At 39.0% G+C, this 26,988-nt stretch overlaps 1 protein-coding gene across 5 annotated transcripts in view; it reads left to right on the forward strand.

The window, feature by feature from the left end:
- Positions 1-26,493, forward strand: part of LOC113417145 (glutamate decarboxylase 1-like) — a 35,424-nt gene extending 8,931 nt beyond the window's left edge. For all 5 annotated transcript variants that reach the window (XM_087961185.1, XM_087961187.1, XM_026675382.2 and 2 more), the window contains 11 exons: positions 7,324-7,436; positions 8,915-9,030; positions 10,886-10,965; positions 12,157-12,211; positions 15,713-15,829; positions 19,439-19,503; positions 20,440-20,518; positions 21,510-21,659; positions 22,169-22,276; positions 24,376-24,465; positions 25,308-26,493. In XM_087961185.1, coding sequence (XP_087817311.1) covers positions 7,324-7,436; positions 8,915-9,030; positions 10,886-10,965; positions 12,157-12,211; positions 15,713-15,829; positions 19,439-19,503; positions 20,440-20,518; positions 21,510-21,659; positions 22,169-22,276; positions 24,376-24,465; positions 25,308-25,481 — 1,147 coding nt within the window. In that variant the 3' untranslated portion in view covers positions 25,482-26,493. The remainder of the gene's footprint in view (positions 1-7,323; positions 7,437-8,914; positions 9,031-10,885; positions 10,966-12,156; positions 12,212-15,712; positions 15,830-19,438; positions 19,504-20,439; positions 20,519-21,509; positions 21,660-22,168; positions 22,277-24,375; positions 24,466-25,307) is intronic.
- Positions 26,494-26,988: the final 495 nt, after the last annotated feature.

Raw genomic sequence — 26,988 nt, forward strand, 5'->3', positions numbered from 1 at the left:
AACCGACTCCAGTTTGGAGTCAGCGTGGCCCCGGGGATTTTCCAAAGCCTCATGGAGAGACTCCTACAAGGAATAAAAGGGGTGGTCCCTTATTTCGATGACGTACTAGTATCAGCAGCCAACCGGGAAGAACTAGAGGGTCACCTAAGGGAAGTACTTGAGAAATTCAAGAGGGCCGGTTTAAAAGTGAAAAAGGAAAAATGCCAGCTTTACACAGAGCAAGTCGAGTTCCTGGGGTACCTCCTAGACCGACATGGCATCCACCCGACCGGAAACAAAGTAAAAGCCATCAAGGAAGCCCCGAATCCCAAAAACAAAACAGAGTTACAGGCATTTCTGGGACTGCTCAATTTTTATAATGTATTCTTACCCCAAAAGGCGACCGTGGCGGAGCCCTTGCATAGGCTCCTCGACAAAACGGCAAAATGGACCTGGGGACACGTGAGGACGCCGCATTCAGGAAAACAAAAGACCTGTTAACGATGCCGTCCTCATACAGTACAACAAGACTCTACCCCTCGCCATCACATGCGACGCCTCACCTTTTGGCGTAGGTGCCGTCCTCAGCCATGCCCTAACGGACGGGAGAGAAGCACCCATTGCCTTTTTCTCAAGAACACTTAGCAAGCCAGAAAGGAACTACAGCCAACTGGACAAGGAAGCCCTTGCCATCGTTGCGGCCGTAAAGAAATTCCACGAGTACCTTTACGACCGCCGATTCACAATTATCACAGACCACAAGCCGTTGCTAGGAATCCTGGTGGGGAATAAGGCTACACCGAACATCCTATCCCCCAGGATGACAAGGTGGTCCGAATTCCTCGCCGCCTACGACTACCGGCTCACACACCGCCCCGGTAAGACAATCACCCATGCAGACGCACTGAGCCGCTCGCCATTACCCGACCTCGAGGACGACCCAGCACCCACAACGACCACCCTCAGCATAGAGGCGTTACCCGATCTACCCATAACCGCGTCAGACATTGCCCGAGAAACTAATAAAGACAAACGTCTGGCGCGGGTATTGCATTGGGTAGAAAAAGGGTGGCCGGAAAAAGACAACGACGAATCATTCAGGACATTCAGAAACCGGCAAACAGAACTGTCTTTGCAGAAAGGTTGTTTGTTATGGGGGGACAGGGTGGTCGTACCAGAAAAGCTGCAAGGGAAAGTATTAAAACTTTTACATGAAGGGCACCCGGGCATCGTACGAACAAAAGCCTTGGCCAGAAGCTACGCTTGGTGGCCAGGCATAGATAAGGATATTGAGGGTTGGGTGGCCAGGTGCTCACGCTGCCAAGAGACCAGACCAAACCCCCCTGCCGCACCAATACTAGAATGGGAGACCCCCAGGGGACCTTGGTCTAGAATACATATAGACTTTGCCGGTCCCACAAGAGGAAACACATTCCTCGTCACGGTGGACGCTTACTCCAATTGGCTGGAGGTAAGCAACATGAAAACCACCACAACTGAAGCTGTCACCAGGGTACTCAACAAACTGTTCGCGACCCACGGTCTCCCGGATGTCATCGTGTCAGACAACGGGCCCCAATTCACCTCGCTGGAATTCGAAAAATTCCTAGCGGAACGGGCATTCGACACGCACTGACAGCGACGGCTCATCCGGCGGCAAATGGTAGGGCGGAACGGATGGTTCAATTTACGAAAAAACCATCCAGAAAATCGAACACGGGGACATACAAGAAAAAATAAATAAAATGCTCCTAATACAACATATAACCCCAAATACGACAACAAACAAAAGCCCGGCAGAATTATTAATGGGGAGGAAACTAAGGTCCCCACTTGACAGACTGCACCCCACATACAACCCGGAAAAACCCCCAGACTCATCGAGCAAACACCGGGCATTTACACAGGGCGATGCAGTCTATGCAAAAAACCTTACCGGAGACCCACTATGGGTACCGGCAACCATAACCCAACAAACAGGCCCCCACTCATACAGGCTGCAGACAACGGACGGACAAGCGTGGAAACGCCACATCGATCAATTAAGATCAAGGGCAAGAAACACAACCGACACGCAAGCAAACACAGGCAACCCCATTAACACAAACCAAGGGGGGAGGGAAGATACAGGGGGCCAAGGAAAGGTAGAATATAACCAGCAATACTCACCAGATAACAGCCAACTCGAAGCCTCACCAGGGAGAAGCAGCCAGGCCAGCTCAACCAGCCCGGAAAGACCAGGCGGGAGCGGCGAAAGTCGCAGCTCGACCAACCCGGGTAGACCGGGAGGGAGCTGCAACAACAGGCCAGGCAACACCTTCCAGACGATTCCATCCCACGGACAAAGAGAAACAAAAACCCCGACCGAGCAGGTCGAAAACCAAGGAACAACTGACCTGCGCAAGTCCAGTAGACAGGTACGGAGCCCCGCCTACTTACAGGACTACGTTACGTAGGAACAAACCAAGAGGGGAGGGGTGTTCTGTACAGTTAATTAGCATTCTTGTAAACCCCGCGCCGTGATTGGCTAAAGCGCGCGCGGCGACGGATTGGCGAGCGAGCCGCACCGATTGGCTCGTTAAGAATCTCCCGCGATTGGACAAGCCAAGAGCGGGAGATTCGAAACGATGTCATTGGTCGCGGCCGCCACGGCTTGAGAATAAAAAGCCGCAGGTTTTTCCCTTAAAGTTAAGCATGTACTGGAGCACAATAAAGAGCTGAACTTGTCACTGACTCCGAGCTTCCTTCCTGCGCCGGACACAACATTTCTGGCCTCAGTTGTTAAGTGAATCCCTGCAGTTGTTAAGTTTATAACATGGTTGTTAAGTGAATCTGGCTTCCCCTTTGGCTTTGCCTGTCAGAAGGTCTCCAGAGGGAATCACATGATCTTGGGACACAGCAACAGTGAGAACTGTGAACCAGTTGCCAAGCATCTGAATTTTGATCACATGATGCACAAGTTGTAACTGTGAAGAGCAGTCACTTTTTTCAAGTGCCAGTGTAACTTTGAACAGTCACTAAATGAATTATTTTAAACCAAGGAGTGCCTGTACTTTCTCCACCATTTTTTTCTTTTATTCAAGAGAAACAAAAATAATTTGGCATTTATTGCTGAAAACAAACTTTAGCGCTCAAGTAGTTCACCTATCAATATTAATAGTGCTTAATATAGAGAATATAGAAGAGGGTAGTCCTTCTGCTCAGAAAAGAATTGAAATACTTTTGCTCATGCTTCAGTCACATGTGTAACATTCTGAGCATCAGAATTCATCTCCATGATAAAATTTTAACAAGATGGCCATTGTGCAAGAAATGGGGAGGAAGGATTGTTGGAAAAAATTCACAGGAGTTGGTAGGAAGGTTGTTGAGAACTTCAGATACAAAGAGAATTAACAATCACAGCAAATTATACAAAATGTCAGAAAATTTAATCATTTTCCTCTTCTGGGTTAAGTATCTAATAATTTGATTGGAGCAAAGAGAGCCTTTTGTGATACAAGATGGCATCAGTTCAACTCTTCAAAAGCTTTGAAAAAAGCTCCAATTTCATTGCTAAACAGTTTGATTTATGTGCAGCATGTTTGATATTTAAAATTAGTGTATCAAATTAAACTCTTAGTTGCCCAGCAACCTAAAACCTTAAGCATAACAATACGCAACTATAGCTTCACCTTGCCTATTTTGTATGGATGTGAAAACAATTTGTACTATTGTTCACATTTTATATGCATTTTCTATTAAGGAGTCTATTAGAGTTCCTTTTCTTTCAAGGACATCCTCCTGGAAACTTAAGTTTCAATATAGAAAAGTTAGAATGGGCAAACACAACTTTTATGTGTTGATTTATTTAATTTATATGCCTGCCCATCCTAGCAAGTTACTTTATGTGGTATATGAAGCAACATGAAATAGAAATAAAGTTCTCTCATCCCAAAGTGGTGGGAAGAAGGTGGTTCTAGGACACAAGTTCATTACACTGATATTTTATTGAGAGAGTTTTAGAATGGCTCAGAGAAAAAATATAGAAGTGCACTATAGATGCATTCAATCAACAATACAGAGAGGCGACAAAAGAGAGGCAGAAGAAATAGGAATCTTATAACAGTAAAAAAAAATGTGAAAGAGAATGGCCATCACATTTTTCCTGGTTAGAGTTCTTACTTGTATGGGTCTATGACAAGGCTTTTACGTCAAATTTAACTGGTACTCACATTGTAAATAGAGAAAATGGCTGCCGTTTGGTGTGGCCAGATGTATGTGAACTACCAAATCTGAAGCTGATTGTGAATTCTAGTCTGATAGTTAAAAGCAAATTGAAAAATGTTTAGGATGTATTCACTTTCAAGTCACTCATTAATATAAGGTATTTGTCCTCATGTCTAGCAATAATGTGTTTGGATTTTATGGAGTACCATAACATTTCAGAACTTTACTAATGGAACATATTTTGGGTAGACCACCACGCATCTTTCTGGCCTTGAGCTCTACATTCTGGACTTACATTTGATACAGTGGTATTTACTTTAAGGGATGAAAATAGGAAATACTTCTGCAGTTGATAAATGCTATATATGGAATCTGTAATTCTATAAGAATTGTTCATTCAATCTTTTTTATAATATGTCTAAGACATTCAAAAGTGGAATGATATTGATTTAAAATCATTAAAATGTGAAGTATAGTAATTGTAAAATGCTGATAAACAAAACTGTGACTAAAACATTCAATCATAAACGAAAAAGGTAACAGAGAACAAGTCAGGCAGATACAAGGTAGTGTTTTGATCTAAAGAAAAAGGAAATCTAATTGGATTTGACCTCAAAACCTGTTTGGCCCTGCAGCTTTTCTGCTTCTGTGTTTGGATTGTGGCTTACATCCCCCCACCCCATCACCACCAGTAAGCTGAGACTGTGCCAATAGAGAATGACAGAGTTTGATAAAACCAGGTTAGGAACCAAGTTAGTTAAAGAAGACTGGCTTCATAGATGCTTTTCTATTTATTATTTGCCATGTTTAAAGTAGGGAACACCCAAACACAATTAAATACAAGCTAGTATAAATTAACTAATCGCAACTAGTGTCTAGATATCACCAAAGGCTCATGCACACACATCACTGTCTTTAAAAAAAAAATCTAATTTACAAGCCTTAAACATTTACATTCCAGTGTAATACACTGCTCAAAAAAAATAAAGGGAACACAAAAATAAGACATCCCAGATCTGAATGAATGAAATATTCTTATTAAATACTTTGTTCATTACATAGTTGAATGTGCTGACAACAAAATCACACAAAAATTATCAGTGGAAATCAAATTTAGCAAGCCATGGAGGTCTGGATTTGGAATTACACTCAAAATTAAAGTGGAAAAAAAACACTGCAGGCTGATCCAACTTTGATGTAATGTCCTTAAAACAAGTCAAAATGAGGCTCAGTAGTGTGTGTGGCCTCCATGTGCCTGTATGACCTCCCTACAACACCTGGGCATGCTCCTGATGAGGTGGCAGATGGTCTCCTGAGGGATCTCCTCCCACACCTGGACTAAAGCATCCTCCAACTCCTGGACAGTCTGTGGTACAACATGGCATTGGTGGATGGAGCGAGACATGATGTCCCAGTTGTGCTCAATTGGATTCAGGTCTGGGGAACGGGCGGGCCAGTCCATAGCATCAATGCCTTCGTCTTGCAGGAACTGCTGACACACTCCAGCCACACGAGGTCTAGCATTGTCATGCATTAGGAGGAACCCAGGGCCAACCGCCCCAGCATATGGTCTCACAAGGGGTCTGAGGATCTCATCTTGGTACCTAATGGCAGTCAGGCTACCTCTGGCGAGCACATGGGGGGCTGGAGGATGTTGCAGGCAGCAGAACATTCTCCACAGCATCTCCAGACCCTGTCACGTCTGTCACATGTGCTCAGTGTGAACCTGCTTTCATCTGTGAAAAGCACAGGGCACCAGTGGCGAATTTGCCAATCTTGGTGTTCTCTGGCAAATGCCAAATGTCCTGCACGGTGTTGGGCTGTAACACAACCCCCACCTGTGGATGTCGGGCCCTCATACCAACCTCATGGAGTCCGTTTCTGACCATTTGAGCAGCCACATGCACATTTGCGGCCTGCTGGAGGTCATTTTGCATTTTGTTCTGGCAGTGCTCCTCCTGTCCCTCCTTGCACAAAGGCGGAGGTAGCGGTCCTGATGCTGGGTTATTGCCCTCCTACAGCCTCCTCCATGTCTCCTGGTGTACTGGCCTGTCTCCTGGTAGCACCTCCATGCTCTGGACACTGACACTGACAGACACAGCAAACCTTCTTGCCACAGCTCACATTGATGTGCCATCCTGGATGAGCTGCACTACCTGAGCCACTTGTGTGGGTTGTAGACTCCGTCTCATGCTACCACTAGAGTGAGAGCACCGCCAGCATTCAAAAGTGACCAAACCATCAGCCAGAAAGCATAGGAACTGAGAAGTGGTCTGTGGTCACCACCTGCAGAACCACTCCTTTATTCGGGATGTCTTGCTACCTGTCTATGCTTCCCACCTGTTGTCTATTCCATTTGCACAACAGCACGTGAAATTGATTGTCAATCAGTGTTGCTACCTAAGTGGACAGTTTGATTTCACAGAAGTGTGATTGACTTGGAGTTACATGGTGTTGTTTAAGTGTTCCCTTTATTTTTTTGAGCAGTGTATATACCAGAAAGGTTCATCTATCACTAGATTATAGTACAATTTAAAATAAGATGAGAAAAAAATAGTATATTATGATTAGTAATTCAAGAATAGTTGGATATAATTCCCTTAATATTTCAGATAATGCTAAAGCATGCTTAGCAATTAGTTAGAAAATGGCAAATGGATAATAAGAAAAGCACTTGAGAAAAGTAGAAGTGACTCTAGGAATTTTGAAAGGCTAGTTTTGAAAGTTTAGTTGCACATAAGTAGTCATAAGTACTTGCAAGTATTGCAGGCCCAATTGGCAAAAGAAAGCCCAGGATCATATAGATTTGAAACATGCGGAAGACGCCTTCATCCTGCAGTGGATAGACAATGGCTAAAATGATGAAGTACTTGCCCAAGGGACATATCCAGTGCCATACTCTGTTAGTTCCTAGGTAAGTCTTGGAATAAAATGCATGCATGTATCTGTCTAGCTATGTTTCTATAGTTTTATTTGCATGTATAGTTACTGGATTCTGTGAATAGATCTTTTCTGCATGAACCAGATGGAGTTCTGCATCATTGCCTTTCTTTTTTCTTTGTCAAGCAATTTGGATATGTTTCAGGTTTCTGCATTTTCTGACTGTGTTATGTTGATTACATTAAAATACGTTCACAGGTTTACATACGAAATAGCACCAGTATTCATCATAATGGAGGAGATCCTGCTGAAGAAAATGCAGGAAATTATTGGATGGGAAGAAAAGGAATCAGATGGCATATTTTCTCCAGGTGATTAGATTAAAAATGTTCAGTGTTATTCAAATTATGGAACCAGTGTAGTCTGCTGACAGTTCAAACAGTGAGTTCTAGTCTTGCCCTAGGGGTATAAGATGGCTGAATGACTTTGGACCAGCCACTCTCTCTCAGTCCAACTCACCTGGTTGTGGGAAAATAGGAGGAGAGAGTATTAGGTATGTTTGTCCTCTTGAGTTATTTATAAAAATAATAACAGTGGGAACATATGTACATACTGTACATACACACCTAAGGACAATATATCTTCCTCTTTCTCAGGTTTACACACAAACGTGAAGTCACTATAAGGCAGAGAAAGGAAACTTTGGTCTGCAGGTAATGGTTTGTCCTGCAAGGCCTCTAAATCCAGCCTGTAGAGATCCTTTCCCTCTGTTTCCAGTGAGATGGCTATCTTTTCCTTCCTCTTTCTATGTGGAAATACCATAGGTGGCATCTTCATACTGAGAAGAAGAGAAGGAGCAATTGCTTTTAACTTCTCAGTAGAAGAAAAGCTATGAGAGGATAATGGGGCATGACTCAGTGGTGATATTCAATTTTTTTTACTACTGGTTCTGTGGGCATGGCTTGGTGGGAATGGCTTGGTGGGCAAGGCAGGGGAAGGATACTGTAAAATCCCCATTTTCACCCCACTCCAGGGGAAGGATACTCTTAAATCCCCATTTCCTCCCAACCCCACTAACCTGCTTTCCAGCTCCGTTCTCCTGTGCAGGGCAACAAAAGAAGACCCAGCCAATCAGCTGGGACTTGGGAGGCAGCGAATAGATGGGGGCAGGGCCAACCAGGGAGGGAAGTAAAGGGAAGCAAAATCCCGGTCCCATTTCCACAGATTTGGAGACAGCAACTTTAGTCTAGGGCTTCACTCAATACTTTCCTCCTTCCTTGAATTGGCTGGGTTGTAATAAGAACCTACTAAGAAAAAAGTCATAGTCATCCTGTTCTACTCGCTGTTCTCAACTATTTTTGGGTTATAAAATTATAACAATGCTGCAAATCACCAGTGGATGAGAGATGATAATTGATAACACTTTTCACTGATCGACAAACATGGATCATACCAGATTGAAAAAAATGATACGCCATCTGATTTATAGAATTCAGCATGTTGGAATCAATGCAACATCATTTTTAACACTAATAAATTATGTTGTATCCAAGTGGATGAGAATGTAATCGGGTTAGTTGTACTTACATAGCAAGCTTTTCATGGCTTTTCTACCCAGACCTTCTTTGGCATTGAAAAATGTCCTGAATGGAAATAAGCTGCCTCTAGAAAATTGCAGTTGAGAACATTACCTGTGTGGATGATCCATATTCACTACATGGAATAACTTAAATTAATCTGCCTTTGGTATCTGAAATTTGTCTGTTTGACTTGAAATGATGAGATGAAGCATTAATTCCCAACGACACTCAGCTATTTAAATGGTAATAAAATCTAATTTTTTTACCAGGGGGAAGCATATCAAACCTCTACAGTGTTTTAGTTGCTCGCTATAAATACTACCCTGAGATTAAAACCAAAGGCATGGCAGCGCTTCCAGAGATCATATTGTTTATTTCTGAACATGTGAGTATTTACGTCTGCAATCGCACCTGCATAAAATTATTTGACTGTGGCAGACTGCAATTATCTTAATAATACATGATTGTTGAATGAACTCTCAGTGTGATGGAATGCCAGAAGAATGTAGAGCCATATAGAAAAGATATCTGAGTCCTGGGAAAGTAGAAACCATGAGAAAGAAACTAAAAACAAGTCCACTTTCATTGTATTAACTATATGTTGGAATAGAGGAGGGCTTTAATAGGCTTTCGAAATTCTGTTACAATACCCAAACACACTAAAATACATTTCAAGATTCTTAATCAATCCCTTTTACCCTGACTTTACCTTCCTCAAAGGATTGACATTCACCAACTCTCAATTCCATTCTCCCTAATTTTAGCAATTGATTACTTACCACGAAGAAAGTTACCTTGTCAAAAGGGAGGAAAATGAATTTTTAATGTATAAATCATGGCTAGTTATAGAAATGAGGTTGCTTCCTGCTAAATGTTGCTTCCTGCTAGCAATAATGTACATTTGCTGTTCCACTGCATTGTGAATTATTTCTGCTGTGACAGTCACAAGAGATGTTGTGTAAGTCCCAGAGCAAAGTCAATGACTGGTAACTAACACATGAATCTTTCAGCCTAGGAACAATTATTCCTGTTGCAGTCATCCTTGCTCCATGTTGCTGGCACAATATGATTTTGTGTCAACTTAATGTTGCTAATTCCAATATAGCAACTGGCTCTAGGTGTGTTATAATAGCAATAGCGCTTAGACTTAGACGTCACAGTGCTTTACAGCCCTCTCTAAGTGGTTTACAATGTCAGCATATTGCTTCTAACTATCTGAATCCTCATTTTACCAACCTTGGAAGGATAGAAGGATGAGTCAACCCTGAGTCAATGAAAATTGTTATTCTAGATGTATTGTTATTATGTATTAAAATATAATTAGGAGAACTGGAAAACTCTATGAGTAAGAGAACCCTTATATCTATAGAACATCAGATGTGAAAGATTTGCCTAACGTAAATTCCAATGTGCATAAAATGTGATTCACTTTGTCACAATCTAAGAAAGATAACTGGCCTAAGCAGTTATAAATTAATAAACTGTAAATCAAAGAGTTATGAACTTTGATTATATTTTCCTCATGGATCACAACAGTGTTGTATTATAGATTATATTATGGAGATATTTTGACTGTAGTTTAGACAAGGCACACTTATTGGAAATTTCACTTATGAGGTAAGCTTTCATAGAAATACTTTAGCTTATTTTGTGTTATTTCTTTCACTTTCCCTATGCTAAGAAGGTAACTTTCTCAAAACAGATTCAAATTGTTTGTGGTAGTTGGCTATTTTTCTGCATAACGCCCCACAATTATATTAAATTAACAGTACTGAGAAAGAGGGAGGAATCACTTCCATCAGTAACAAACCCTCAAAAGAAGTAAATTGTATTATGGCCATTGCTAATTAACTCTAAAAAATACTTTGAAATCTTTTCTCCTTAGAAATATCCTTGATCACCCTACAAAAAGTATTGAGAATTTTGAAAGTCATTTGCTGCCTCCTCTAACATCACTATTGTCTTAATTTGTTTCTTAACTTATTTATACACACCTATTCACAGGTTCGTCTAATTTGATTCAATGGGATTTGCTCCCAGACCAAGATACAATTATAAGGACTGTTAAAACTGAACTGTAGCCCCACTGATGTTAGCAGACAAGTCATGTTTTTAAACTCAATGTTACCCAGTTTCATTTTTCTTAAGACAAGAGTGATTATAAAATTGTTTATCTTTAATGCATTTTGTGAAGTCTTTTTTTTTTCCTATTTGATGATTTCTCCTCTAAATTATTTCAGAGTCACTATTCTATAAAAAAGGCAGCAGCAGTTGTTGGAATTGGGCTGGATAATGTTATCGCTATCAAATGTGATGAAAGGTAAGGTTCTCAAAGTTTTCCTGTATAATATCAGTATGTACAACTCACTTCCTCTAATGTTCTTTGATAGAGATGCATTTTCATCTTCTGGCTTCATTATTTTCACAAAATGCCCCCCTCTCCTCCCAGTAGGTTAAATCTCCCTGAGTAAATGACTTAGCTGTCAGTTATTTAACAATAATTTCTACTTCCTTGGAGCATTTCACAAACAATGAGAAACAGGTACTTTTCCCAGAGCAGCATAGGTTATTTCAATTATTGCCTCCAGACACTTTTTCCTCCAGCATTGGACAGATCTGCTATGAAGTCAAGGGATTCTTATAAAATGTATCAATTAATTTTTCATAAATAATATATCAGCTCAAACTAGGTCTATTGTCCCCATTGGTGTCATCAAGATGTAGCCGCTGAAGTTTGTTGTCACAGTAAAAAAAACTGGCTTTATGTGTAAGGAAACCAAGAACACCAATGCATATAATGAATGAGTCCATTAGAAAAATGACTGATGCTTTAACAAAGAATATTAGTACAATTTAAAACAATAAATGACTTTTTTTCTGAACTTCTACAGTAAATCTAAGTCTATGTCCTCTTCAAGCAATAAAAGATTTTATTTTGTTTGCTGAGAGAGAAAAAAAGATAGGACTTCACTGATATCCTTCATAATTTCTTGGAGACAGAAAAGGAGATTTCTCTGGCTTTATTACTTTTATTGTGTCTTTATTTCATATTCTCACAATTTTCTACATATTCAAAGGTACAGTATTTGAATTGTGGGAACCTGCACACGCAGAGGTGTCTACCAATAGACACTTCTGCTTGTGCAATTTCCTCATAATTCTTAATGTAGCCTCCCTCTACAAATGGGTTTTTAATAAGCAAAAGAATATTGTTCTACAGTACTGAGGAAGTTTACCACGTATCCTGAAAAAAAACAAAAAACAATGGAGGAATTAGACTTACAAGCTCTTTCTTTTCTGCTTCACTTTACTGTGTGGGTTTTTTGGTGCATGTAGGTGTGTCCATGTTGAGGATGATTGGATGGAACTTGCTTCTCATGGGGATTTATTCAGAAGTACATATCTGTGAATTGTTCCGCTTGCAAAAGAAAGGTTTTTTTACATGTTTGAAAAATTTGAGCACGCCATCTTTATCAAATGCTACATTTCACTTTTTAAAACATTTAAACAGAGGGAAAATGATTCCAACCGAACTGGAGGAAAATATTATCAAAGTCAAGAGACAGGTTTGTTTGTTGTCTTTTTGTATTGGTTTTATGCTTCATGGCATCTTTATTAATTTGATAAATAGGCTACTTCCCTTCAAAGATTCATGTCCCAAGAAACCTATAAAATCTTTCAGCCTGTATTCACGTGACTATTCCTCTGGAACATAATTTGGTTTATAACTTTGAATTATCATGTTAATGGCAATTTGGCTTCAGTGAGATATCTAGAAATATGTAGAAAAGTTTTCTTTCTTTTGGTTTTTTTTTTCCAAAAGGGAAAAGACAGACAAATGAGCAGATAGAAACAACAACCCATTGCTCATCTTTGTTTTTAGCATAGACATCCATCACCAAAAAGATCAGATTAATGAGATGGTAGTTTAAAAAGACCATAAGAATTTTCTACTTCCTCACAGTTCAGCTACACCCCAGAGGAAGATATCATAAAGAAAATCATCCTTTGGTCTCTTTTTAGATTAGAAAATGCTAGCATTGGGCAGGCTGCAAAGATTTATAATGGAAAAGCAGTGGGGAAGGATAGCATCCTTGGCCACCTTGTACAGTATGCTCAACCATAGTATTTTAGAAGTACTACTGACTCCAATAATTTTAATATCAGTTAAAAAAACATTTTTGAATTTAGATGGTTACTCTGTTTTACTATATTTTTACTGTCTTCAAAACATTTATTCAAATTCTTTTACTACCAATGCTTTGATTGCATGTCTTTGTTATATGTTTATCTCATGCTTACTGTTCATGACTCTGAAACTACTTGAGAAAAGATGGTTTATAAATATATTAATAAAAAAAACAAAAAACAAAGAACAGTCTAATAATCAAACAGAAGAGGAAAATAATTTGGAAACTGTAGGAAAGATTTTGAGCTTGTAAGAAAGAATAGCAAGTGCCATTATATCGCAATTTTAATTGAAAACCCCTGGAAGTCTAATTTATTTAGAAACATATACATCAGGTTGGGTGTTGAACTTTATGCTGAAAGACTCAAAAGTGGTGGCAAAATAAATTAAAGGCAATAATAATAATAATAATAATAATAATAATAATAATAATAATAATAATAATAATAATAATAATATCATCTATCTTTGCCCTGCAATATAATCTAATGCAAATGTACACAGATAATATAAAAAAGGGCAACCAGAAACTAGTAAAAGAAACAATTACTGTGTTGTTACATCATACCTAACCTAACTGAAGACACAAGATTAAAATACTCAAACCTATAGAACTCATATTTCTATGTCTCACTATGTACTTCCAGTTTGAAAGTAAAATCTATAAACAGATCAAAGGGACCTCGAAATTTATACATAGTACATAGGAATTGTAATGTAATATCTAAAAATTAGTCTTTCCATTGTCTCAGTTTGCAATCTGAATTCACTACATAGATGACATCTTTGTCAAAATAAAAAGTTATAGTTAGAAAATATATGATCAACCATACTTACAAGGGAATCAAATTCACAGAAACAGAAAACAACAAATTAACCCTTATAGACATTCTAATTGTGCAAGAATACACCATGTTACAAACATAAATCTGCCAGAAAACAATTCACCAACCAAACCATCTTAATCAAATAGCACATAACAGTACTGCATATTAAAGTGAGTCATGACACACTGCAACACACTGAAATCACATAAAGAAGAAATCAACTATTTACATGATATCTTCAATACACTAAATAGCCACACATTTTCATTAAAAGGTGCATGTCAAGCCAACCAACAAAAACATAAATGCTACAAACCATAAAAATTACAATCATCTCCTATCTCAAATTATTTAAAATAATCCTGGTAAACAAGCCAACAGAATATATTGCAGAATATATTAAGCAAACTGAAAGACCAAATAGTAAGGAGAGACAAAACAGGAGTCATATACAAAATAAAATTCAAATACTGTGAACACCGCATAGATGTATAGGGCAAACTTCCACAGTTAGCAAAAAAGTGACCAACTAATATAGATTAAGTCCTCGTATCAAAAGACCGTATATCAGGTCAACATGCAACAACAGTTCACCATCACAGATTAATCCACCAGTAGCTGGATAGATTAGAAACATCTCATCAATCTAATAATAAAACAAGCTGCAATGCATCAATCATAGAAAAAGAACAGTAGCTTAAGAATCAACGAGGCCGCAGTCTCTACAAAACACATGTGCACCTCCCATCTAAGAAAGCAGGGAAAACTGAAGGAGACATAATCTTTGCCAACCTACAAATCTTCCAAAATCTTTTCCTGATGATGTTATCTAGTAGGTCAATGAAATCTCTGCAACCTCAAAGTCAAGTTAGAAGTCCAAGAATTGAATGTCCCAACCTTGCCTTGAGCTATGTGTAATCACTATTGTTGTGAAAATGCATTTCCCCTTCTCAATTCTAAGACCATACCTGTCTAATTAAATTTGTGAGACTATGGCTAAAATGGGTAGGCAATCTTTTCAGTCAATGGAGATATTTACAATTTTGACATCATATAATAGATTGTCTAATGCTTGCAAGGCAAACGGGATGGGTATTTGTCCACAAAATGATTACTGTAGTGGACCAGCTAGGGGTGGGATCTGACCACTGGTTCGGTGATTTTACATTTTATGTTACGTCTGCTGCTCTTCAGAGCAATCGGTTTTACAGAGGTGGACAGAACTGGTAGAATCCCACCCCTGGGACCAGCTTTTTACTGGTTTATTTTTTCAAGCGCTTCAGATGTGTCCTATGATCCAGTGGTGGGATTCAAATTTTTTTACTACCGGTTTTGTGGGCGTGGCTTAGTGGCCATGGCAGGGGAAGGATACTGTAAAATCTCCAGTCAGAGGTGGTATTTGCCGGTTCTCCGAACTACACAAAATTTCCGCTACTGGTTCTCCAGAACTGGTCAGAACCTGCTGAATACCACATCTGCTATGATCCCAGATTCTTGTTGGCATATTCTCATAAAAATTCTTTAGGATGCACCAATTCACCATTTTTAAATTTTCTAATAATGTCTATGAAAGTCAATAGTACTTTAATAATTTTTTGTGGGCTTAGAAGGTAAACAGGACTTAGAAAAAGTTGTACTTGGAAGGAAAGTGTTAGATTGAGAATCATCCCAGAAGGCAACGGTGACAAGTCACTTCATATTGTTGTCAATATTACCATTCAAGTTCCCAGAAATCAGTCTTCACTTGAGGGCATTACAAGTTATGCTTTGTTTGGTTGGAAGAAGGCATTTTATTTTATTATTTTATTGACACATTTTTATTAATGCAATATTTATTATCTGATAGTTAATAAGGAAGATGTTTAAAGTTATGAAAGTTTAAAGCACACAATTAATACATGAATTGATCTCTTCTGAGCTAAAATGTCCTCACTATATATATAGTACCTAGGCACCCCATCCAAAATGGAAAGATGTTTTAATTATAATAATGATTCTGACAGAGGACAAATTGCCTTTGCTTTAATGTAGGATGTTATATTCTTTTTCAGGGAAAAATACCACTGTATGTTAGTGCCACTGCTGGGACAACAGTCTATGGAGCCTTTGATCCTCTTGCCAACATTGCTGACATTTGTGAAAAATACAATCTTTGGCTGCATGTGGATGTAAGATCCTTATTTTCACACTCAGTGCTTCAACAAATTTGTGGTGAAACCGAAGTTGGGCTGCTCTATAAGCTGCTGCCAGCTATCCGCTCACAAATGTACAGGCCCAGTTTCCTCAGTATGCAGAGTTAGCTTGACGCAGCTTACAAATCAGCTTTATGAGTCTAGAAAAAATATACTTACTGATTGATTAAATTTATATGCCGCCCATTTTACCCTCCAAAATGACTCTGGATGGCTTTAATGATTGGAAGAGAGGTTGCTTGTTTCTATGGATATTGCAAACTCTAGTGTTTGTTTTTTCAGATTTTGTAACATCTATTTGATAGATTTATACAGCTCAGATAAATATTCACACAGACCAAAGACATGTGTATAAATAACAGTTATTAAGACCATTTAGAACTCAGTGAATTGGTTGATTTATAAGATTGATTTATAATTACACACAATGAGCAGAAATAACCATGAAAGATGTTACTGGCTTTCAAGGAGAGAAAGGTCATTGCCACCCTTAAGATTATTCACTTAATGTAAACCTAGGTAAGAAGAAAATCTTGGTTATATCAGCATAACACCCTGAGCCAGAATATAACTAATGGGATGTTGCAGGAGATTTGTTATTTGACTTCAGTAATTTCCTTCCTATGACTAATTCATATTATTCAGTACATAACATGATACATTTTAAAATGTACTTTTTGTTGAGTCCTCGCAACTGTCTGGACTGCAGAAGCTAAAAGACTCAATGTCACCCAGACAATTTTGTGCCAAAGGATTAGAACTTACAGATTCCTGATTTTGAACCTGGTGCCTTTACCACTACATCAAGCCAGCTCTCAAACAGTACATTATGTTATTTAAACTTTTAAAAAGCATAGTTTAACTTAAAATGTTTTAAACACAATATTTTCAATAAAGGATACAAGTAGAAAACTGAAGTCAAAGAATAACCTGCTGCACCATCATATCAGCATACTGTTATTATATCCAGTTTGGCCTAGTGGTTAAGGCCCAGGCTAGAACCTGGCTAAGGGTTCTCCTTAGCGATGATAGACAGCTGAGTGACCTTAACCCAGAGTTATCTGTAAAAATAATAAAGGTGGGATATAAATAAATAAATAAATAAATAAAATGGTGATTGGTATATACTGGAAATGACAACAAGAGAATCAGAAAAAGGATCAATAACTACAATAACAATATAACATTAATTCAATCCTTATCATTAGATAACAAAGCCATATCCTATGTACTGTCCTTAATATTAGAGAGTAAGTTTCTTTCCAGTTGCTCCAATAGAGCCAAAGCTTCTCATGAGATGACAAAGTTCATATTTTACAAATATAATTAAACATTACATGGTTCCTTAACTATAACATTATTTTCCTATATATTTTGACAGTGATTTAAAACCAAAATAAGGCTACAATTGGAAAGACCAGATCATATGAATTAAGAAAAACTGTTAAACCTTTTACAATGCCCACATAAAAAAATAATGATCATTCTTTTGAGTGTCCAATAAACATGAAATAATAATTTCTAATTAGTCAATTTCATGTTTAAATTGTAAGGAGAAACTTTCTGACAGTGAGAACAATCAACCAATGGAACAGCTTGCCCTCGGAAGTTGTGGGAGTGCCATCACTTGAGACTTTCAAAAAGAAATTGGACTGCCATTTGTCAGAAATGGTGTAGGGTCTCCTGCTTGGGCGGGGGTTGGACTAGATGACCTACAAGATCCCTTCCAACTCTGATTATCTGTTAAATGTATATTCACATTGCCTTCAGAAATCATGGGCACTTCATCACTGGAAGTTTTTAAGAAGAGACTGGACAACCACTTGAAATGGTATAGGGCAGGGCTGTCAAACTCACAGCCCTGGGCCGGATGCATCAAATGCTGGCCATGCCTACGCTCAGTTTAGCGAAGGAGAAAAAAGTCCTGATACGTCACATGATGCTGCCGTGACGATATGAATTTGACACCACTGGTATAGGGTCTCCTGCTTGAGCAGAGTGCTGGATTAGAAGACTTCCAAGGTCCCTACCGGCTTCTATTCTATTCTGTTCTGTTCTATTATTTTTCCTATTCCCATTCCTATTTCTAATTTATTCCATCATACTTGGTATCATTGATTCTCCAAAATTGGATATTCTAGTTTTTCCTTCCACTGTTGAAATATATAACTAATACTGCAGTATAAGACGACCCCCCACTTGGAGGCATGCTTTTCAAGGCAAAAAAGTCGTCTCATACGCCGGCAACACGGTAAGTTGTAACACTTGGGGTATTCTGGATATAATTCTTGATTGACACCCCCAACCCCTTTCCCCAAACTTACAAAGCCACCAAAATGCTTTAGAGAGGCAGCTTCGCCTTTCTCAGGCTGGCACTCAATTCCTCTCCCTTTCTTTGTGACAGCCCTCACGTGCGTGCCATCGGGACTCCAAGGGTGGGGATGGACAGCTGCCAACTCACTCACTCACTCTCTCTCTCTCTCTCTCTCTCTCTCTGTGTGTGTGTGTGTGTGTGTGTGTGTGTGTGTGTGTGTGGTGTGGAGGGTAATTCCAGCTATCTCTGGCCTCTGCTCGGTTTTAAAGTCGCTTGGCCGGTTCCCAAGTCGCAAGCGCGCGCTGGCCGGGAGACGCGGCGCCGGGTGGAAGCTCGGTGCAGGGAGGCAGATCTTTCTCTCTTAAGCGGGGAGGGGAGGAGGGACGAGAGGAGGGACGGGACGGGACAGGGGGCGGGAGGAGGGCGCCGCCTTCTTCCACCGCCCACCGGACCCTTTCTTCCCAAGGGGACCCTGAAAGCAGCTCGGGAGCTGGGTGGCCCTGCCCAGCGGGGTCCCATCAGGAACTTCCTGAGGACATCCCCCGCCCCAAGCACAGCCCTCCCGGTCTTTCAAAGAGGGAGGGAGAAGCGGAGGAGCAAATTGCCGCCCCCCGCCCGCTGCTCAGAAGGAGGGGCGCCACAGTCCACCCCCACCACCTTCTCCCCCCCACTCCCTGGGCCATTACGCGGCTCGGGGCTGGCTGGGCGGCCCCGCCAGAGACTCCTCCCGCTCCACCCCACCCCACCTCCAGATTGGCCTCGCAAGCGCCCGAGCCGGGCGGAGGGTGGGTGGGTGGGTGGGAGGAGGAGAAGAGACTCCGGGCTGGGCTTGAAGGGGCTTCGCAAGCTGCGGAGCTCCGCCCGTCGCTTCTTGCACCGAGTGACAATGTATTTACACGCGCATAAGACGACACCCCACTTGGAGGCATGTTTTTAGGGCAAAAAGTCGCCTTATACGCCGGCAAATACGGTAATACTAATACAATAACTTTTATTTTTAATACCTTATAAAATACAATTATTTCCACTCAAGCACTGCTCCTCCACTCCCAGAATATAACAGAACAGAAAGAACTACTCTGTATTCTGCTTAATAAAAAGCAAAAGTTTTATAAAATCAGACAATCAGACTTTTCTTTTTTCTCTGTTTTCTCATTTTGGGATTCTTTTCCCTTATATTTTTGAAAGGCCACTGTAGTAAGTATGGCTGGCAAAATGTGATAAAAGGTGGAATCTTTTCATTTAGATAACTGTGTGTTTAATTTCAATAGGCATCGTGGGGAGGTGGTTTACTATTGTCAAGAAAGCATTCCCATAAGTTGAGCGGCATTGAAAGGTAAGCATCTTGTGATGTAATTTATTTGTACGGCAGTGAGATTAATGTAGTATTTTTGTTTGTTTGTTTCTAACCTCTCCCTGAAGAGAAGATAAAGAATATAATTACAATGATAATGACTCATGGACAACCAAAGTGAGTTGTATTATGAGAAGCAGGAGGGAAAAATCTAGATCCTATTCCTACAACCTGTGCATCAGTTGAAGGTCAAAGAGATATACGTTGGGAAAATGGAAAAGCATTAATAGACCCAGTTCAACTAATCACAGAGGGTACAATTTTCCCCTAAACAAACCGATTCACACTTGCAGTTAAACTGAATGTGGGAATACTTCCCTCATTTTATGTACCAAGTAAAAGAACTGGTGATAATCAGGAACTAAAAACGCAAACTTATTAATAAATATTTTTGTTTGTTTGTTTGTGTTTATTATATTTGTTTGCCACTTATGTCACCTCGAGGCGACTTTGGCCAGCTTACAAACATTAAACGCCAATAAAATCATGAACAATAAATATTCCTAAGAACAGTATTACATTACAATTACAGTTAAAAGAATGGGGAAGAAGGAAACACGATGCATTTGAGGGTGGGATCTTCCCTTAATCCATCAACCACTTCCAGTCTGATACTTATATACAGTGAACAGTGGTTTTTCACCGAATTGGTGTGTGATTGTATGGTGCCCGAATGACTAGTGAATAAATGCATACATTTACACAGGATCATAGAGTGATCAGAGATCTGTACATAATTTTAGAGTTTATTTTTTCCAGCTTTTAAAAAAATACTTATATTTTCTTTAAGTGTTCCATATTTAAAATCCCCTTTCTTTGTTTCTGTTTTTTTTGTTGAGTTTCTATAATCATATAGTTGCAGCTATTAACACAGATATTAAAGCAGTTGCAGATATTAAAGTTCTCTTCTTTAATTAGAGCCAACTCTGTTACATGGAATCCTCACAAACTGATGGGTGTTCCTCTACAGTGCTCGGCTTTTTTAGTCCATGAAAAGGTAATTTGCTTTTTTTTTTTGTCCAGGTAGGCCTACCTGTTTGCTATAAAAATAATGTTTCTATCTAAATAATGTTGAAATAATATTGTACAAGGAAAGATTTGTAGGACAAGGCTACCATTGTATCGTATGGAAGCTACTTTTACTGAAATTAATTGGCTTACTTTTGAGCACTCATGCGGGCAATAGAGACGATTAGTGGAGCTGGGGACAGTTTGCTCCAGCACGAGTTCATTACGGAATACAAGTGAGGCTCCTTAGGAGAAAAAAAAGTGATGGAACTGACTTACAACCTTCCCTGCTGATTTCACTGTTGACTTTGCTTGTGGGAAACTGACAAGGAAGATTACAAAAGGTAGCCTCATGACCGTACGATACTACAACTGTTGCCAAGCACTTGAATCGTGAACTGATGATGAGCACAGGGCTGCTGTGACAGCCAGAATTTTGAGGACTGGTTGTAACTACCACTTGTTCAGTACTATCACAACTTTAGTCACTGAACAAGTGGCCATTAACTGAGGAGCAATTTAATACATGGATATTATACATTTGGCTTGGTGGGAATCACAGCCCTGTCCTGATTCATTTCTAGAAGTATATCAGATCATAAAGGTAAAGGTTCCCCTTGCACATACGTGCTAGTCATTTTCCGGCTCTAGGGGGCAGTGCTCATCTCCGTTACAAAGCCGAAGAGCCAATGCTGTCCAATGACGTCTCCGTGGTCATGTGCCCAGCATGACGAAACGCCGAAGGCACACGGAACGCACACGGTCCCTATTTTTCTACTTGCATTTTTACACGCTTTCAAACTGCTAGGTTGGCAGAAGCTGGGACAAGTAAGGGGAGTTCACTCCATTACATGGTGCTAGGGATTCGAACTGCTGAACTGCCAACCTTTCTGATCGACAAGCTCGGTGTCTTAGCCATTGAGCCAATATGTACAATAAAATAGTTGGTCAAAGCTTTTCTCATTCTCTATCTCCCCTAGGGTCTTCTCCAAGCCTGCAATCAGCTCTGTGCTGACTATCTCTTCCAATCAGACAAGGCTTATGATACAGTTTATGACACCGGAGACAAATCAATCCAGTGTGGCCGACATGTTGATGTCTTCAAACTATGGCTAATGTGGAGAGCTAAAGTAGGAGCACATTCATTACTGGATGAAGTGTCTGACTAAAGATGAACAAGTTGGCTGCTTTTAGTTTCATAGTTTTTAATGTTAGATTTAGTTCATTCTATAACAAACCGCATCACTTGAGAATATTTTTTCAATGAAAATCAATACCATTAATAAATGTATACACACATATCCATTTGCAATACATTTGAATGAATGGATGAATTAATTAATTAATTAATTAATGATATAAATTCTGATCAGTATTGCTGGGCCTCAGCAATAAAAGTATTTATTAAACATTACTGGACTTCTTTTTAATGAAGCTCTAATAAAAATCTGCAGAGGAACCTTTGTATTCTTGAAAAGGCAGCTTCTGAAATTACAATATAGCCATTATGTTACTTTACAGTGGGAGGATCTCATTTTAATTGTTTGCTGGCCCCAGATAAATCATTGATATTTTACCCTGCCAACTTGCAGTAGACAATAGAATGACTCATGTTTGTTCTGCCTTTTGTATCTTACAGGGCACAGGAGGATTTGAAATTCTTATCAACAAATTTTTGGAACTTGCAGAATATCTTTACAAGGAACTCAAGACAAGAAACAACTATGAGCTGGTTTTTGATGCTGAGGTTAGGAGTTAACAGCGTCAAGAAGTCTCTGTATTACTTCTTTATTTTGTTAATCTTATAGCATGGGTGTCAAACTCAATTTCATTGAGGGCCGCATCAGTGTTGTGTTTGACCTTGGAGGGCCAGGGCTATGGGCGTGGGCAGGGTGGGTGTGGCAAGCTCGACATCACCTGTATTGGGGGCACCTGTGGTGGCATGAGGTTCCTGAGCTCCATTTTCAGCTGTGATAGCCTCCTGTAACCCAATGCCAGCAAAAATGGAGCTCGGCGGACTGCCTGCGGACCTCCCGAGCTCTAGTTTTGCTGGCAGAGGACCACAGGCCAGCCCTTTGCTGATTCCAGGATGGCCTCATGGGCCATATCTGGCCCCCGGGCCTTGTGTTTGACACCCCTGTTCTATAGTGTTCAGATCCCACAAGTCTTCTTCACAAAGGATGAAAAGAGCCAGTTCGGTCTAGTGGTTAAGAAACCAGCTAGAAAGCAGGAGATCATAAATTCAAATCCTGCTTTAGCGATGAAAGCCAGCTGGCTGACTTTGGGCCAGTCTCTCTCAGCCCAATCCACATCGCAGGTTGTTATTGTGGGAAAATAGGAAGAAGAAGGAATATTGCCTGTAATTGCCATCTTGAGTTATTTGTAAAAACAATAATGGCAGGATATAAATAAAATAATAAATGGGCATACTAAGTTAATTATCACAAAAGTTACAAAGGTCTTCCAGTCTTTCTTGGCTGGATTATAGGGAATAAATGTGTTTTTTCCTCTTCTACCCCCACCTCCTCCAATTTTTTTTCCCCTCAGTCTTTATTTTTTCCTTAGCTGAAACTTTGCATATGAACCTTCATGCAAGTGAATTCTTTGCATTACACATTCTGGGTATGAATCAAGATTTCCAGTGACTAGGAAAAATGAATCATCTTTTTCGCTAGATTCAGTAGCTCCAAATAAATTAATCAGATTAAATGAAAATATGTTTAAAAATGGGTATGAACCTCATATTTCTGCTTCAGCTGAGTAGAGTTCTAATGCTAGAATTCTACATTTTCCAGAACTTCTTTACAAATTCATGTGGGTGCATATTTATTTGATGTTAAGCCCCAGAGATTTCCCTGAGCTATTAACATGTAAAATGAAAAATGTTTCATAAATATGTGAACATCAGAAAAAGCAATCCTTAGTTTTCATAATGCCCCAGGAGAGAAAAATAGAGTAGCAAATGTGCAATATGAATCAAAAGACATAAAAATGCTTCACAAATAGCAGTTGTAAAATGATCACTAAACTAAAAAAAAGGACTATGAAAAATTAAAGTCAATATAAGTTAGATCTGGAAAGGTTCTACAGCTTAAATTTTTTGTATTTATGGAATGTTCTTCACACACATCAATTTTTTTCTGAGCTAATAGAAAATAACCAGTTTTAAAACGTGTAATAATTCATTGAGATGCCTCAGAGACTTGTATATAATTAATAAAATTTAAATAGATTGTGTTTTCACACATTTTATCTCCGTAGATATTAATAAATGTTTGATGGAAATATCATACACCTGAACCAATGCTAATTCTCAATAAAGTGTTAAAATTTATGTTCATGCAGAAACAAATTCAGCCAATATTTAAGGCTTCAGCAAACTTAATAAAAACAAGTGTTAGCTTAATTCATAATGAATTTTGACTCGGCAGTGGAGAAATGACCCCTGAGCTATTTCGTGATGTTTATTGGGTTGGCAGTAGAAAATATTTTACCCTATGTTAAACAGGGATGAATAGTTGTGTTTAATGGAGAGGCAATTCTGAAGGAAAGAAGGAAGTAGAGTGGCTGAAATTTCCAATGAGTTTTTTTTTCATGCTGGGCATTAAATGGAAAAGAGAAGAACTCATGCAATGTCATTAGGTACAAGAAAATGCCAACAGAGCAATTCATGGGCTTATCATGGGTTCATATTGATGGTAAGGATTTTGCACAAAGAGTGGATTTATTTTAATTTTGTTTATAAGACTTCAGGTTACAATTTTCCCTGCCCATTTGATAAAGTAGAACATTTGTTGCAGAAATAAAAATGTTTTATTAGATCTCTTCTTTTTTTAAATCTTCAAGCCTGAATTTAGCAATGTATGCTTCTGGTATATCCCACCAAGTCTTCGACATATCCCAAAGGGGCCAGAAAGAGACAAAAGACTTCATCAGGTAAAAGTTCATATGTACATTTTCTGGCTCCCACCCCCCCTCAAAAAAAAATCTTGGCAACTTTAATATGTGTGGACTTCAGTTCCCAGAATTCTCTAGCCAACCATTTTGGGTATGGAGTTCTAGGAGTTGAAGTCCAAACATATTAAAGTTGCCAAGTTTGAAAAGCACTGTGTTGGAGTAAGTATTTACGGAACTAAAATGTTCTATCTATCCCTCCATATTTCACATAAGTTAAATATGGTAGAGGACAATTCTTACTATCCTTACCAATGAACCATTGAGTATGACTTCTAGAGATGAAGGGTCATGCAATCAAGCATTTGGGAAAGGGTAGTCTAATCTATGCATAGTAGATACAATCTGCAGTGGCTGAAGGTCTGGTTTTGCCTTCAGCTTCTGATGGACTGTTTTGATTCTGCATGGTTTCACCCAACATTTCATTCCAGACTGTTTCTACTTTGTTTATTTTTCTAATCAAAGACTCACCATTGAATCCTTTTTTCATTCTTTAATTTGTTTTATTGAATTATGATAAGGCATAAGTAATACATTATATTACTTGGATACAGTGCTATTTATACCATATTGACTGGATAATTTTAACACTAGAATGTTTAAGTCTTGAAAGATAAAGAAAAAAGTTAATATCAATATGAAGACGTTTCTAAAATATCAATATTGATAAGCATAAGTTTTTCCATATTTTAATACAATATAAACATACACTTTAATTCATATTTCTGCCATCATTCCAAAATAATGGCTGTTACTACTTATTCCTTAGTCTCTTCAATGCATTATCCCAGAATTAAGTATTGTTTTCTGTCCTATCTATCCAGGTTGCTCCAAAAATAAAAGCAAGGATAATTGAAGAAGGCACTACGATGGTTAGCTACCAGCCTTTAGGGGACAATGTGAACTTTTTCCGAATGGTCTTCTCTAATCCAGCAACCAAAAAAGCAGATGTTGATTTCCTCTTGGAAGAGATTGAAAGGCTTGGGAAGGATTTATGATACTTAGAAAAAAATGTATTATGGGGATTCTTTACAGCAGAGTTTCTCAGCCTTGACAACTTTAATGTGTGTATTTCAACTCCCAGAATTCCCCAGCCAGCCCTCTTGACTAGGGAATTATGGAAGCTCAAGTCCACATGTTAGAGTTGTCAAAGTTGAGGAACACAGATTGACAGAGGTCTGTTATTATTTTTTTCATAAAAGTTCTGCACTGTACTTTCCTTTCTTTCTGCTATTTCTTGGGATGAAATTAAAAGGTTTGAAACATAATGGGAAAGGAGTTAGATCTGATGAAATATATCATTTCCCAAGAAGCTTGTATTTGTGAGTCGACAAAGCATCTTTTTACTCAAAGCAGTGAGCATTGTTTTGCATAGACTGCAGCCTAAAACCTCTTAAAAAATTCATGCAATCATGCTGTCTTGTATGATCACTTCAGTAATCCCCAAAAGAAATCATGTGTGAGAATCACCATGCACAGTACAAACACTGGGTGTTTTAAAAAACCCACATGGACACATCTCATGGCACCATGCTCAGGGTTGAGATAGATCCAAGATGGCAGTCCTTCCCACTCCACTCATTAACAACCAATTATTATCAGAAATACAGGTAGTCCTCGACTTACAATGATTCATTTAATGACTGTTCAAAGTTACAACACTGAAAAAAGTGACTTCTGAAATTTTTTTACACTTATGACCGTTGCAGGCAGTGATTGCAGCAGTGATCAAAATGTGGATGTAAAGACAAAGTGGAAACTAAAAAAGATGACTGGACTACAACTAGAAGTAACCCTGCATAATAAATATTATTTAAATCCTTTTTAGTCAGGGCTCAAGCCTAGTCATGGGGCAAAAACACGTTGGTCATTCTTTTGATGGTCTATAGCAGATGTGGGTGAGGATGGCACACTTCACTTAATCCAATACTTTTGGAAATATATGTGCTAAGTAGACACAGCCTAGTCAGATAGGGTGCCCACTTTCTGTGAGACCAAACAAGCAAGCGGGCAAAAGCCCTGACTATGGCTTTCTTGGTAGCAACTCCATCACTTCAGAGAAGCTTATTCTACAAAGTCAAGATGCTGTTCCCATTCAGTAATTAGAAAGATGGTGATAACAGTCTTCTCTCATGGGGCATTTGAATATAAGAGCAGTGACAGCATAGGTATTGATTGCATGGATATTATTGGATTGATTTACATAGATTATTGACCTTAACATTTTTAAAATTGTAAGCCATTAGAGTCTAGTCAGTAGGCAGCACTAAATTATTGTAAATAAATGAATAAAATCAATAAATAGAGATTGTTTAATTCTTTGAAAATGCCTCAGACCATTATCTCCTCTTTTCTGCTGGTTTTAGATTAAAAAATCATTTTATATTTATTTTAAAAATGGTATGCCATTTTTCAAGGCCATCAGATTTTCTTGGGGCATATTTCAGCATTTTCACTAGTCAATGTCTTATACTGGTATAAGAGCTGTGCAAGAATGGTCATTTC

Source organism: Notechis scutatus, chromosome 3, assembly GCF_049901735.1.
Source record: "Notechis scutatus isolate UNSWTSFEM ecotype Mainland chromosome 3, rNotScu1.2, whole genome shotgun sequence".
NCBI lineage: Eukaryota > Metazoa > Chordata > Lepidosauria > Squamata > Elapidae > Notechis > Notechis scutatus.